Source organism: Nyctereutes procyonoides, unplaced genomic scaffold, assembly GCF_905146905.1.
Source record: "Nyctereutes procyonoides isolate TBG_1078 unplaced genomic scaffold, NYPRO_anot_genome, whole genome shotgun sequence".
NCBI classification, from domain to species: Eukaryota; Metazoa; Chordata; class Mammalia; order Carnivora; family Canidae; genus Nyctereutes; species Nyctereutes procyonoides.
Window position 1 is genome coordinate 31,948,818 of NW_026575047.1, and position 12,157 is coordinate 31,960,974.

At 61.2% G+C, this 12,157-nt stretch overlaps 1 protein-coding gene across 2 annotated transcripts in view; it reads right to left on the minus strand.

Annotated features, from left to right (window-relative positions):
• The window catches only part of SH3TC1 (SH3 domain and tetratricopeptide repeats 1), a 48,416-nt gene that overhangs the window by 18,250 nt on the left and 18,009 nt on the right, over positions 1 to 12,157 (minus strand). For both annotated transcript variants that reach the window (XM_055326861.1, XM_055326862.1), the window contains exons 2-9: positions 10,044 to 10,261; positions 7,960 to 8,034; positions 6,018 to 6,145; positions 4,453 to 4,558; positions 3,517 to 3,663; positions 2,703 to 2,913; positions 1,871 to 1,947; positions 875 to 1,070 (exon numbers count right to left, since the gene is read on the minus strand). In XM_055326861.1, coding sequence (XP_055182836.1) covers positions 875 to 1,070; positions 1,871 to 1,947; positions 2,703 to 2,913; positions 3,517 to 3,663; positions 4,453 to 4,558; positions 6,018 to 6,145; positions 7,960 to 8,034; positions 10,044 to 10,215 — 1,112 coding nt within the window. In that variant the 5' untranslated portion in view covers positions 10,216 to 10,261. The remainder of the gene's footprint in view (positions 1 to 874; positions 1,071 to 1,870; positions 1,948 to 2,702; positions 2,914 to 3,516; positions 3,664 to 4,452; positions 4,559 to 6,017; positions 6,146 to 7,959; positions 8,035 to 10,043; positions 10,262 to 12,157) is intronic.

Sequence of the window (12,157 nt, forward strand, 5' to 3'; positions counted from 1 at the left end):
GGCCAGGCCCAGAGTCGTCGAAGGGCTTTATGAAAGGGAGCAACGTGGTGCACAGGGGTGAACGGTCCCTCAAAATTCATTTATCTCCACCTAGAACCTCAGAAGGTGACCTTACTTGGTAAAGGGGCTTTGCAGATGTAATCAGTTAGGATGAGGTCACACTGGAGTGGGGGGACCCTGATCCATGACCAATGTCCTTCTAGGAAGAGGGACACACAGGGATGCCCAGGTGGCTCAGCGGCTTAGCGCCGCCTTCAGCCCAGGGTGTGATCCTGGAGACCAGGGATCGAGTCCCACGTCGGGCTCCCTGCAGGGAGCCTGCTTCTGCCTCTGCCTGTGTCTCTGCCTCTCTCTGTGTGTCTCTCATGAATAAATAAATAAAATCTTAAAAAAAAAAAAAAAAGAAAGAGGGACACACAGACGCGTGGGGGCAGGGCTGGGGGGCAGGTGAAGATGGAGGCAGAGACTGGGGTGACGCAAGCCTCGCTGCAGCCAGCAGGAACTGGAAGAATGTGGAAGCAATCCTCCCCTGGCGCCTCCGGGACACCTTGATTTTGGACTTGTGTCCCCTAGAACTGGGACAGAATCGCCATCCACTGTTCTTGGCCCCCAGTGTGGTGCTTTGTCATAGCATCCGCAGGACAACGCTGGATTTCAGAGAATAGCCCCTGCCCTGGTGAAGGACAGGGCACGCCGGACGGGAAGGATGCCAGCCCGGGGACCAGGGAACGAATGATGCCCAGACACTGGCGAGGGCGGGAGGCCCAGGCCCAGTCCAGGATTGTCACCTAGGAGTCAGCCCAGGGCAGGGGCACCAGGATTCCCACAGGGGTGGAAGGGCAGGTCAGGAGAGGGCAGGGCCTCGGCCACTCACTCAGACGCTTGGCCCTGCACACTGATGAGACTCGTCTGCACAAACCCGACCTGGCCTGAGGCCACGTGCTGGCCCAGGCACCAGGGCAGGCCGGGCACCTGGGCGCCCAGGATCTCGATGGCATCACCGACCCTGAAGGTCATCTCTTCAGGCCCAGATCCCTGGTAGTCCGCCACCGCCGAGGCCAGGCCCGTGGCTGTAGGAAGGAGGCCACACGGTCAGTGTTGGGGGCACACCCGGGGCGGGGGGCTCAGTTAGGAACAGGTGGTTGGGGTTGCGATGGAGCGTGGCCACTGCACCCAAGGGGCCGGGTATCTAGTGATCCCTGGAGGGGGCACCTTATCTCCATACTGAGGATGAGAAACTGAGACCCAGAGCTGTCAGCCTCCAAGGCCAGGGATCTCTCCTCTGTCCCACCCCGGCCAGGCCAGGCCAGGCCAGCGTCCACCCAGGACAGGTGCCTCTGTAAACATAGGTGCCTCTCCCATGAGGCCTTATAGTCCCTGAATGGGTACACAAGGCCATCCTTGCACCAGCCAGCATCGGCAGAGCAGAGAGCACTGGACCAGGAGCCCACACTGAAGGCCCATGCTGTCTTTGCAAGAGAAGACCTAAGATCTAAGCCTCAGGAGCCTCCATTAGTGCACATGGCAAATGCAGCTGGAGCCGAGCCCACCTGTGTGAGGACCCTCGGCGTGTCAAATGTGCTGCCAGAGAGAAAGTCGTGCGTGTGGATGGTCTGTGAGTGCAATGCTCGGGCTCCCTGGAGGCGGGGACCAGCACCCGGGCCGTCCTGGCCTCACTGTGTAAAATGAATTTGGACCAACTGGTGGACCTCTTAGCTCTGGTTGTCACAACATGAACTGGAGAGGATTCTCACTACCTCCTCTGGCTTGGGGAGGATTCAAGGTGAGCACAGAAGCCTCCTGAATGCTGGTACCTGTCCCTCCTTGCCCACCCCTTCCCCAGGGGAGAAAGGCCAGTGGAAGAATTTACCCATCAATGGGGTGTCTGATGTCACAGGTCGGCTCACGGAGTTGTCGATGGGGTCCCAGGGCACCCTGAGAGCCCACCTGCAGTGGGACAAGAGAGGATCTCAGATGTGTGGCAACCTGAAGCTGAGTAGGCTGGACAGGTCAGCAGCCCCCCCAGGGACCCAGGCGAATTCCAGCACCTGCCCCCACTACACACACACACACACACACACACACACACACACACACACAGGCCCAGGTGTGTGGCACCGCCAGCAGGGAGCCCCATGCTGTCCAGCCCAGGTGCCTCCTGCCTCAGGCTGGCATCCTGGGACACCTCCCTCCATTAGCCTAAGACACAAGCTGAGCCATTGCCTGTTATTTCCCAGATTCTGAACATCAGGTCATCGAGTTTCTCTCTTTGCTTTGGCTTCCAGGAAGCTCCAAGCCAAGTTAATGCCCCACATTGGACACACGAGCAGGAGCTTACATGCCACCCATTCTTGCTTTCCCCAGGCTTTATCTGCCTCATACCTCCCTACTATGGGCACACATTATGCAGCCAGTGCCCTCAAAAGCATTTCAGAACAAGCCGGAGCATGAAGCAAGAGCTCCATGCTGCACACTCCTGCCAGGATGGCCCTGCCACAGAATGTCAGCGTCCTCAGGCAGGTGGCAGCCCTGAGGTCCAGGCCTGGCCTGGTTTGCCATGGCCACAGGCTGGAAGCGGCAGGATAGGGATGCAAGCAGGTCTGTGGGGCCCTGTCCACCTCCTCTGGCCTGCAGACGGACTCCATGTGGCCCGACAACACGTGAGACTGACAGGAAGCAGAGAAACAAAGGTCGGTACCTACTGATGAAACGGAATCAAAGTTTCTGGAGCGGCCACCGCTGCCACCTCCTCGGAGGACGTGCCAGGGCTGGGAGCAGAAGAGTCCACTGCAGAGGCTGCTTCTCCCTGGGGACCCCTCGAGGCTCGCCCGAGGGGCTGGGGGCCGCCCCCTGCACCCCGGGGGCTGGTGGTCAGTCGCACATGGTGGTCAGGACACAGGACAAAGAAGGGACCTTTAAAGGGACAGAGACCATCCTTCAGTGTGGCTGGCCGCAGGTGGCTGGATCTTTGCCAGGCGGGCCCTGCATGTTCCCTGCCAGGGGACACGCGTAAAGGCCGCCGCCCTGCAGGGTCTCCCAGGCCCAGGCTCTGCATCCACAGAAACAGCTGACACCGGCCTGGAGTCCCAGCTCCACTCTGTGAGCGCAGAGCCTCATTTTCCCTGTCTGAGGGGACCACTGCTGGGAGCCTGGCCGCCCCTCTTCTTCTCGGGGGCCAGGGGAAGCAGGCAGCTTTGTGGTCTGTTTGTGGCTGACTTGTGCCCAATTACTGAGGCCCCCTCCGTACTTGAGGCAACATCGGCTCACGACCTAGGGGTACGGGTGCCGCTTGCAGAACCCCTTTGACTGTTATTTCCTGGGGGCCTGACCAGGTCTTTACAGCTAAGCAACAGGGCCCGGGCATTTCCCGGCCAGAGTCCCCCCATGTGCTCCTTCCTGCATGAGGCCCCCGTTAATGTCCCCACACAGGCCAGAGCCTCCCGGGGCCCTCCTCCCCGGGGCGTCCCCAGTGCGGCGTGGAGCCAGCCGACGTCACCGTCACCGTGCAGCGCTCACCCTCCTGGGTGAGGAGGCTCTCATGCGTCAGCGTCAAGGCCTCCTGGTCCACGTGGACTTGGACGGTTGTCTCCTCATCCTCGTTGGGCGAAAGCAGCCAGAAGGCCTGGTCGACGAGCAGGTTTTCCAGGCAGTGATGAGTGAAGCCTGGGGACCAGACAGGCTGGGTCACCAGCAGCCTCCAAAAGGGGGCAGGGAAGCCTTGCGGCCCTGGCGCTGGGGGAGCCCTGCCCTATCTTGGGGACTCGCGGGACCGTCTGAAACCCAGAGAGGCTCCAGGTCTGACCATCTGGGCTTGAGTGGACTGGCAGTGACCATGGGAGACACCCTGGACTTTCCTGTGTCCTGGCGAGTGTGGGCAAGGACAAGCCACTAGTCTGACCCTCAGTCTCCGCATTCGTGAGATGGGATGAGAATGTTCAAGGGGAGCGCGTGTGCTGGGGGGTTGGCACAGGCCCTGTGCCAGGTGCCCAAGACACTGTCACTCTTATTTTCCATGCTCTCAGCCCTTGGACCGAGGTGGTGGAGCACGGTTTCCCCAGAGGATGCAGCCGGACCCCACATGTGCCTCCTAACAGATTGGGGTGCTTTAGAAAGAGAGCTCTTGGGCTGGGCTGCAGACAGCCTGGTCTGAACTCAGCCTCCCTAGAGGTCTGGCCTCACAAAGCTTCTCCCACGTGAAGGAGAAGCTTCCTGCAGGGCAGGAAGGAACATGGAAGGCAGCCCGTGTCTGGGGACAGACCTGCGCCTCTGCACCCATCCCGTCCATCCTTTCTCCCTGAGAGCGGGTGAGCGCTAACTCCCAAGTCCCGCCGCACCGGCTGTTGTGAGCCAGCCTATTCTGAAGCCCGATTTATGACATTAAATGCTCAATGTGTGACAAGTGTCCTCTGGGGGGAGTCCCCACAACCAGTTCTGGGAGGGCCACCACTTTACCAAGAGCGTGGTAGGTGGAGAACTTCCAGATTTCCTCGAAAGTCTTAAAGGTCACCACGATCCGATCCTGGTCACTGTGGATAGACAGCAGCCTGGCCGATAACTCCTATGGGGAAGGAACGGTCCCGGGGGACGCGGGGGGCTTTCGGCATCTGGCCACTGGGACAGAGCTGCGCAGCACAAACGCTTCGCAGAAGTGACCCAGGCAGGGGTGGAGGCTCAGAGCTGGGTCCTTTACAGCCCGAGGTGGGGGTTCTCAAGCCAGCCGTGGCTCCTCGTGCCTGGGCCAAGCCCTGCTCCTTCCCAGAGCCCCTGTGTGCCCCAGGCTCAGCCTCCACCCTCTGCAAACCAGGTCCTCCCTGTAGGCCGTGCCCTCGGCCCTGTGCAACCCAACTGAGCCCCTCGGGCAGCATGATGCAGGCATCCGCCCTAACTCTGGTACCCCCTCTCCCCTGACTCCCATCCATGAACACTCCTGGTGGTGGTCGGGCTTGGAAATAACACCAGCACTTACGAGGTACCATGGATGTGTGCCGTGGATGGGTGCTACTCTGGGCTCCAGTTAAGAGCCTGAGAATGGGGGCACCAGCGAGGCTCAGTGGTTAAGCATCTGCCTTCAGCTCAGGGTGTGATCCCGGGGTCCTGGGATTGAGTCCTGCATCAGGCTCCCTGCAGGGAGCCTGCATCTCCCTCTGCCTGTGTCTCTGCCTCTCTCTCTGTGTTGCTCATGAATAAATAAATAAAATCTTTTTAAAAAAGAAAAAGAAGAAGAGCCTGAGAATGGAGGCTGCGTGTCTTATTCGAGGTCTGCCCCTCAGCACATGGCACAGCTGGGATTCCGCCCCTTGCCTGCACCACCCAGGGCTGGTACTCCCATGCTGTTTGCTGGACCTGCACCTCAGCTCCGTAGGGTAACAAGTTTAAGCATCCCTGACTGGTGCCTCAGAAGCTGGGTTCTGGCCAAGGTCAGGCTAGGCTGACTGCAAGGTCACATGGTGACTGCCCAGCCCTAAGCCCAGGACCTCTACCACAGGGAAGTCGCCTGGCCCAGCCCCCTCCTTGGCCACCATCCTGCCAGAGCGTCCACTGTGAGGAGGTCTACAAGGGCCTGGCTCCATCAAAATCTAAGAATAAGATCCACACACACCGTCCCTTTCACTCCCCATGACAGAGACTTTAAGAATCTCTGGCAGGGTGGGGGGCATGCTGACCAGAATGGGACACTGGGTGTACAGTGGGCCACATCTGGTGGGAACTGCAGGGTGTGATTGGTGGCCCAGTCATCCAGGAGAACAGACAGGGACAAGTCACAGTGCCACCATGAGGTGTGTTCCAGGGATGTCCTCCCCTCCTGTGGCCTTGACTCCTTAGGGACAGAGGTCTGGACATCAAGCATTCTCCTCCTAGATCCACCCCTATCCTCTGTCCCTGCTCTTGGGCTTGGAACCCTTGTACCTGCCCATGGCCCCCAGAGAAGCCAGGCTGGCCCCCAGGACATGGGCCACCTCCCAGGGGCCCCTAGCATATGGGCCACCTCTCCAGGCCCCCAGAGAAGCCAGGCTCACCCCCAGTGCACGGGCCACCTCTCGGCTGTCATTTTCCAGCAGACGGAGCCGGCGCCTCACGGTCTGCTGCAAGCTGGGGTCTGGCAGCCCAGTCTTCCTCCGCACGGCCAGTAGCTGCAAGGTCAGGTCTGGAAGGGGCAGCACAGAGTAAACACTCGGCAAAGTGACCAGCATCACCCTGACCTCCAGCCCCGACCTCTCCTATCACCTGAGCACCAGACAGGGGCATTCAAGCTACAGCAGACACCCACAGGCATCCCAGGACTCACCACCCTGTCCCCCAAACTAACCCCTCTCCCTTTCTCCCATTTTCCAAAGAGCTCCCAGGCCCCGCCCTGCTCAGACCAAGAACACCTCCCTGCACCACACAGCACACAGGTCCACCAGGGAACTGCCAAACTGAGCCGAACCCACCACAGCCCCCCTCCCTGTGCCCCGGTCCTATAGGTCTGCCCTGGACCCTGCTCTCCCTCCAGTTCCCAGGCCCATGGAAAGCCAGAGGGTCCCCTATGATGAGCTCTGGCTTGCCGCACACCCCAGCGCTCAACCCTCTCAGGAAGTGCCATCCACTGTCCTGAACAGCCAACGCCTGCCACATGGAGCCCTTGAGCTCTCGAAATACAGCCGGTATAACTGTGTGAACCAGATTTTTCATTTTATTAAAGATAAATTTAAACATGAATTGTGTGTCTCCTGTATTGGCTAGCATGGCTCTAGGGCTTTTTCTTCTTGGGTAGAGTAAGATGCAAACCCTTTCCACCTTCCCCCCAGCACAGCCTCGAGCCTCTGGCCCTGGTTCCCCCACCACCTCTTCTCTGGCCTGTGGCCTCCCTGCTGCCCTAGGACATCAAAGCATCCCCCCCTACCCTGCCCCAGGGCCTTTGCACTCACTACATCTTCCACCTGGAGCAATTGCTCCCAGACCAAATACTGGCCTGCCTGACAGGCGGCCCTACAGTTCAGATCCCAGCTGAACCGCTTCTCTGCCCACCCCCACCCCTACCCAGCTAAGAGACCTCCCAACGGTGCTACTGAGATCCCCAGAGCATGTGCTGCTCCCCAGGGGTGGAGGGGAAATGAGAGAAGGAGGGATGAAGAAGGAGGAGAAGAGAAAGAGGGAGGGGAGAGGAGGGCAACATGGAGACTTCTGGAATCAGGACTCAGTCTCTCCTCACCCCCCCCAACCCCCTGCCTAATGGGAAGCATGCCCAACATTTCACAACTGGTTCTGGGATGGGACGCCTCCGACTCCCGTAAGAGGGCGGGTGGCATTGTCAGACTCAAAATAATCTGCCGCTTGCTCAACACTCCCTGGCCATCGTGAGTGACCACAGGCAGCGCCGGCCACCCGGAAGGCAAGTCAGGGGACGGGCGGGTGTCGAGGCAAAGGGGAATTGCCAGCAATGCTGGGGTTTTTGTGTCACCACAGCCGGGAGCTGGGAGTGGGGTCTCAGGGGTAAGGGGCTCCTTCTCACCTCATCTCCCTCCACTGCCCAGTTCTTCCTCCCCTCGTCTGTGCCCTGCAGAAATCCCACCAGTCCTTGGAGCCCCCACCCCAGAAGCCAGGCCCTGCCCCTCCCTCTGCATCCCCCACTACACATCCCACCTGTGGCCCCTCCCAGAGTCTCACTGCCCCCACACCTGGGCCAGCCTCCTGGCCCGTCCACTCATGCCTTCAGGCCCTGCGTGGAAATGCAGCATCCTGGGCCCTCCCCCGGCAGCGCCGAAGCAGAACCTGGGCGCAGGACCTGGCCATCCGCACCTACCAGCCTCCTCATCCCCATAGCCATCTGGGAGGGGAGTCTGGGGACGAGACTTTCCTGAACCCACAGGCCATGGCAAAGTTGGGGCTGGAGGGAAGAGGGGATGCCCAGGGATCCCACGTTGACAGTCCTGCCCAAACTGAACCCTGCTGCATGATGTGGGGCCCAAGGATGTCTACCTGTGGGGTATGTGCCCATCTGGCCAGAAGGGGTCCCAGCAGCAGGCCCAGAGCCGCCAGCAGGAGGAGTGGAATCTGTAACAGAGCAAGGTTGTGGGATCAAGGTCAAAACAGGTGACACATAGCTGTGCCAGCACAAAGCCCCCAGTATTTCTGGAAGAGATGTATCCATGCCCCTGCAAACCACTGACCCCTTGTGTCCCCTTTGTCCAGGTCACAAAAGCCCGAGGAGGATGGAGGGGTACAAGGCTCTCCATGTCCTAGAACAGGTAACCGCAGGCTTGTGGCCTCTGACAATGACACGAGTGTATTGTCCAGCTGTGCTGGGGTCTGGAAAGGTCTTTCTGGCGAAAAGGTGTCAGCAGAGCCGGTTCTTCCTGGAGGCTCCATGGGGGGAGTCTGTCTCCAGCTCCTAGGGGCGCCCACCCGTGCCCTCAGAAGGTGGCCCGTCCTCGATCTTTGGAGCCAGAAGATTCTGACCCAGGCCTCTCTTTCCCTCTCTGGATTCCTAACTCCATCTGCAAAATCACCTCTGCTATATGATCTGGGGCCCAGGATGTGCACTTGTCTGGGGGCTGCGGCTCTACTGACCACAGAGGGCAGGCGGCAGCCCAGGAGGAACCCCAGGTCTGGGACAGCCAGGGCTGATCCTGGTCTGTCTGCACCATCACTCCCCGAGGGTGACATATGCCCTCTCGGCCTTGTGAGGAGGGTCGGGTGTGGCTCACAGCCTGGCAGGACTGACGAGACACCCCAAAGTGCAGGCCAGCAGAGGGGGTGCCCAGCGGGCTCTGGAACCGAGTGATGCCAGGACCCCTCCCTGTGGTGACTCCACACCAGGAGGGTCACCCTGGCCCTTCCCAGCTCCTCACGGCCAGGGGACCCGAGGAAACAGGTGTAAAGATGCCTCAGGCTGCCACCATGTACCTCGTGAGGCTTTATTTGTGTTCTCCCCACACATCCATCATTCACTGGCCATTCAGATCTCTACTGAGCATCCATCGCTGAGCTCCAGCCCAGGCCCCCGGGCACGTGACCCGGAGGAGGGTGGGCAGGTAAGGCAGGGAACCCTGGGAGGACGCAGGAGAAACGGACTGTCCTCAGCTCAGGGAGGGTCCTCCCTCTGCAGCTTGTCCCCAGGGCCCAGGACGTAGAAACAGGGATCCTGGAGATCACACAGGCGCTTCCCAGGTATCCAAGCAGGAAACGGGCCCAAGTCCAGCTGGGCAGCGACAGTCGGGATGCCCCTGGGTCCCCCTGCACAGTCGGGATGCCCCCGGGTCGCCCTGCACAGTCAGGATGCCCCCGGGTCCCCCTGCATAGTCGGGATCCTTCCGGGTCCCCCTGCACAGTCAGGATCTCCCCTGGTCACCCTGCACAGTCAGAATGCCCCGGGTCCCCCTGCACAGTCGGGATGCCCCCGGGTCCCCCTGCACAGTCAGGATCTCCCCTGGTCACCCTGCACAGTCAGGATGCCCCCGGGTCACCCTGCAGTCAGGATCCTCCCAGGTCCCCTGGACAGTCAGAATGCCCCCGGGTCCCCCTGCACAGTCAGGATGCCCCTGGGTCCCCCTGTACAGTCAGGATGCCCCCGGGTCCCCCAGGACAGTCCGGATGATCCCATCCCTGGCAGTTCCCTGATTCCCTTCCTCGCTTGGCCTCAGATGCCCATGTCTCTGGCGCATCCCCTCCCCCAGGGGGAGGCCCCGGCTTGGTCCTGGGTGGCCCCGGATCCCCTCTTGGACAACCTTCATTCGCCCCCTAGAGGAATGAGGGCCGCCCCGTTCTGAGCAGTCCCAGGGCCTTCAGTCCTAAGGACACAGCAGGACCTGGAGCGCCAAGGTTACTCCAGAGCCGTAAATTCCCCGGGGGCAGCTGTTCCAGAGCTTCCCGGCCCTCCCCTCAGCACACCAGGGTTGTTATCACGGACACACACGGCCTCCTGGAGAAACACCAGCGGGGCCCTCGTGTGTCACAATGTCTCACTGGGCACAGGGCCGTCTCCACACGCACCCTGACCGTGTGGACGCCGCGCTCCATTCCCGGGCGGCTGGACGGTGGGGTGGCCGGCGCGCTGTACTCACCGCCTCCGCCCAGAGCCTCGGCCTCCTCGGGCCCTGCTCGCTCCCAGATGACTGAGGAGCCCGTGGCCGCTCTCTGGACCTTGTGGCCGCCACCACCGCCTCCCGAGGGCGCTGTGGGCCCCCTCCCCCTGGTGGCCGGCTCCTCCCAGGCCGCCTCCGCTGGGCCCTCCATGTCCGCTGCGGCCTCAGGCCCGGGGGCTCCGCATGCCAGCTGGCCACTGTGGGCAGAGGAGAGGGGGCTGGTCAGCAGCGAGGCCTCCCCAGGGACACAGGCGCCCGTGGGTGCCGTGCAGGGGTGGGGTCAGGAGGGGAGATCGCCTCCCCTTCGCCTGGTGGGCCTCTGCACATCCTTCCAGAGCTCTGCTCCTGAGTCGGGGGGCCTCTGCTTCTCCACTACGACAAACCCCTGCCGCAGGCTCTTTCCGAGACCTGGGCCCCTCTCACCAGCTGGGCCGGAAGTCTCTGCGGGCAGGTGGGGGTCCCACTCCAGCTCATCAGTAGACCCCTAGGAAGTAGCTCAGGGCAGGTCATGGTTGCTCAAACATTCCTGCAAGCGCCAGACGGACGGGGGCACAGAGAAGTCCTCTTGGGACACCCTGGCACCTTGGACGTGAGCAAGCCCCCCACACGTCCTGTCCAGTGGGGCCGGAGCAGACTCCCACAGAGATACCATCGAGTTCCATTTCCCACAACCAGCAGCGCTGTGATTCTGGCCTCGGGTTCCCAAGGGACCCTGTGGCTCCTTACAACACCACAGCCCCTCCCCACCCCAGGCTCCGGGGATTCTGCCTCCGACACTGGAAGAGGCCTGGGCTCTAGCAGGGGCCCCAGAACACCATCCCATCCCAGGGGCCAGGAAGTGAGCCGCTTCCAGGCCGCTCGTGGAGGGGAGGAAGCAGGTGGCAGATGGCAGGGAAGGAGGAAGTGGCCGAGGCAGAACGAGGACAGAATGGGCGACTGCTCCCCGCCCCCAGGAGCAGTCATTAAGCCTCCCTCCTTACTGGGGTCAGAGATGAGACATGGATCAGAGATGTCCAGAGATGGACACACCCTGCTCCTGGGTTTGGGGCTTTGTCACCAGTGAGGACACGGAAGAACACAGAGTCCCCTCTCAGATGGAACACCTGGGGTGGCGGGGGTGCCGAGTGGTCAGGGCTGGGGCTGGGGAAGACCCCCAGCTGGGCCCCAGGGACGGGGGGGGGGGGAAGCCAGCTCTTTGCTCAGCTTCCGCCTTGGAGACAGTGGAGACAAGGAATGGTCCTGCTCGCTCATGCGCAAGGTCGGCAAGAGCACAAGCAAGAGAACCCCTCATTTCGGGACCCCCTGACCATTGATGATGACCTATGAGATTTCACCCCAAACCTAGGACTGGCCAGCAGGAACTCCGTCTGCATGCAGGGACAGGAAAGCACCGTCTCACCCCTTCCCTGGAGGATGTTGGGGAGCAAGTCCCCAGCAGCGGGCAGAGTACGGGGGAGGCCATGCAGAACTCAGAGCCTGGATGGCAACCACTGGCCCCGGTCCTGTCCCGCAGCTGCACCCTGATGCCCTTGGCAGAGACAGGAAGCACCTGGGCAGCCTTGGAGATGCTAGGGTGCAGGACACAGGACACGGGGCACAGGTCGTGATAGATGAGGTGAGGGCTCCCAAAGCATCGAGCATCCCATGAAAGCAGAGGAGCCCCCAAAGCCTGTGAGGCCCAGAGTAGGGGGCTTGGTTCTGTACCCTGGGAAGTCCCCTTCAGTCCTAGAAGACAAGAGAGGGGAGCTGGAACCATGCTGGGCCTTGGGTTTATTTCCCTGCCTCATGTTGTCACCAAAACCAAGAGGCCGCTGGATCTTTATCAGACGCAACATGGAATATACAGGACCCATCCCTTCAAGGCCTGTTCCCACCTCCCTCCAAACACCCTGAACCCGAGGATTGGGCCTGGACCCAGGTTCCCAGGGAGCCTTGGACACGAGTGTTTGTCACCACCTGCATGTGCCAGGGCTAGTTAGTTCAGGGGTAATTCCCAACACTGGGGGGTGGGGGGAGGGAAGGGGGTTGGGGAGTCAGTGAGGCCCCCGGGGGAGGTGGGGACCATGTACAGAGGGGCTGACAGGTGGCCCCAA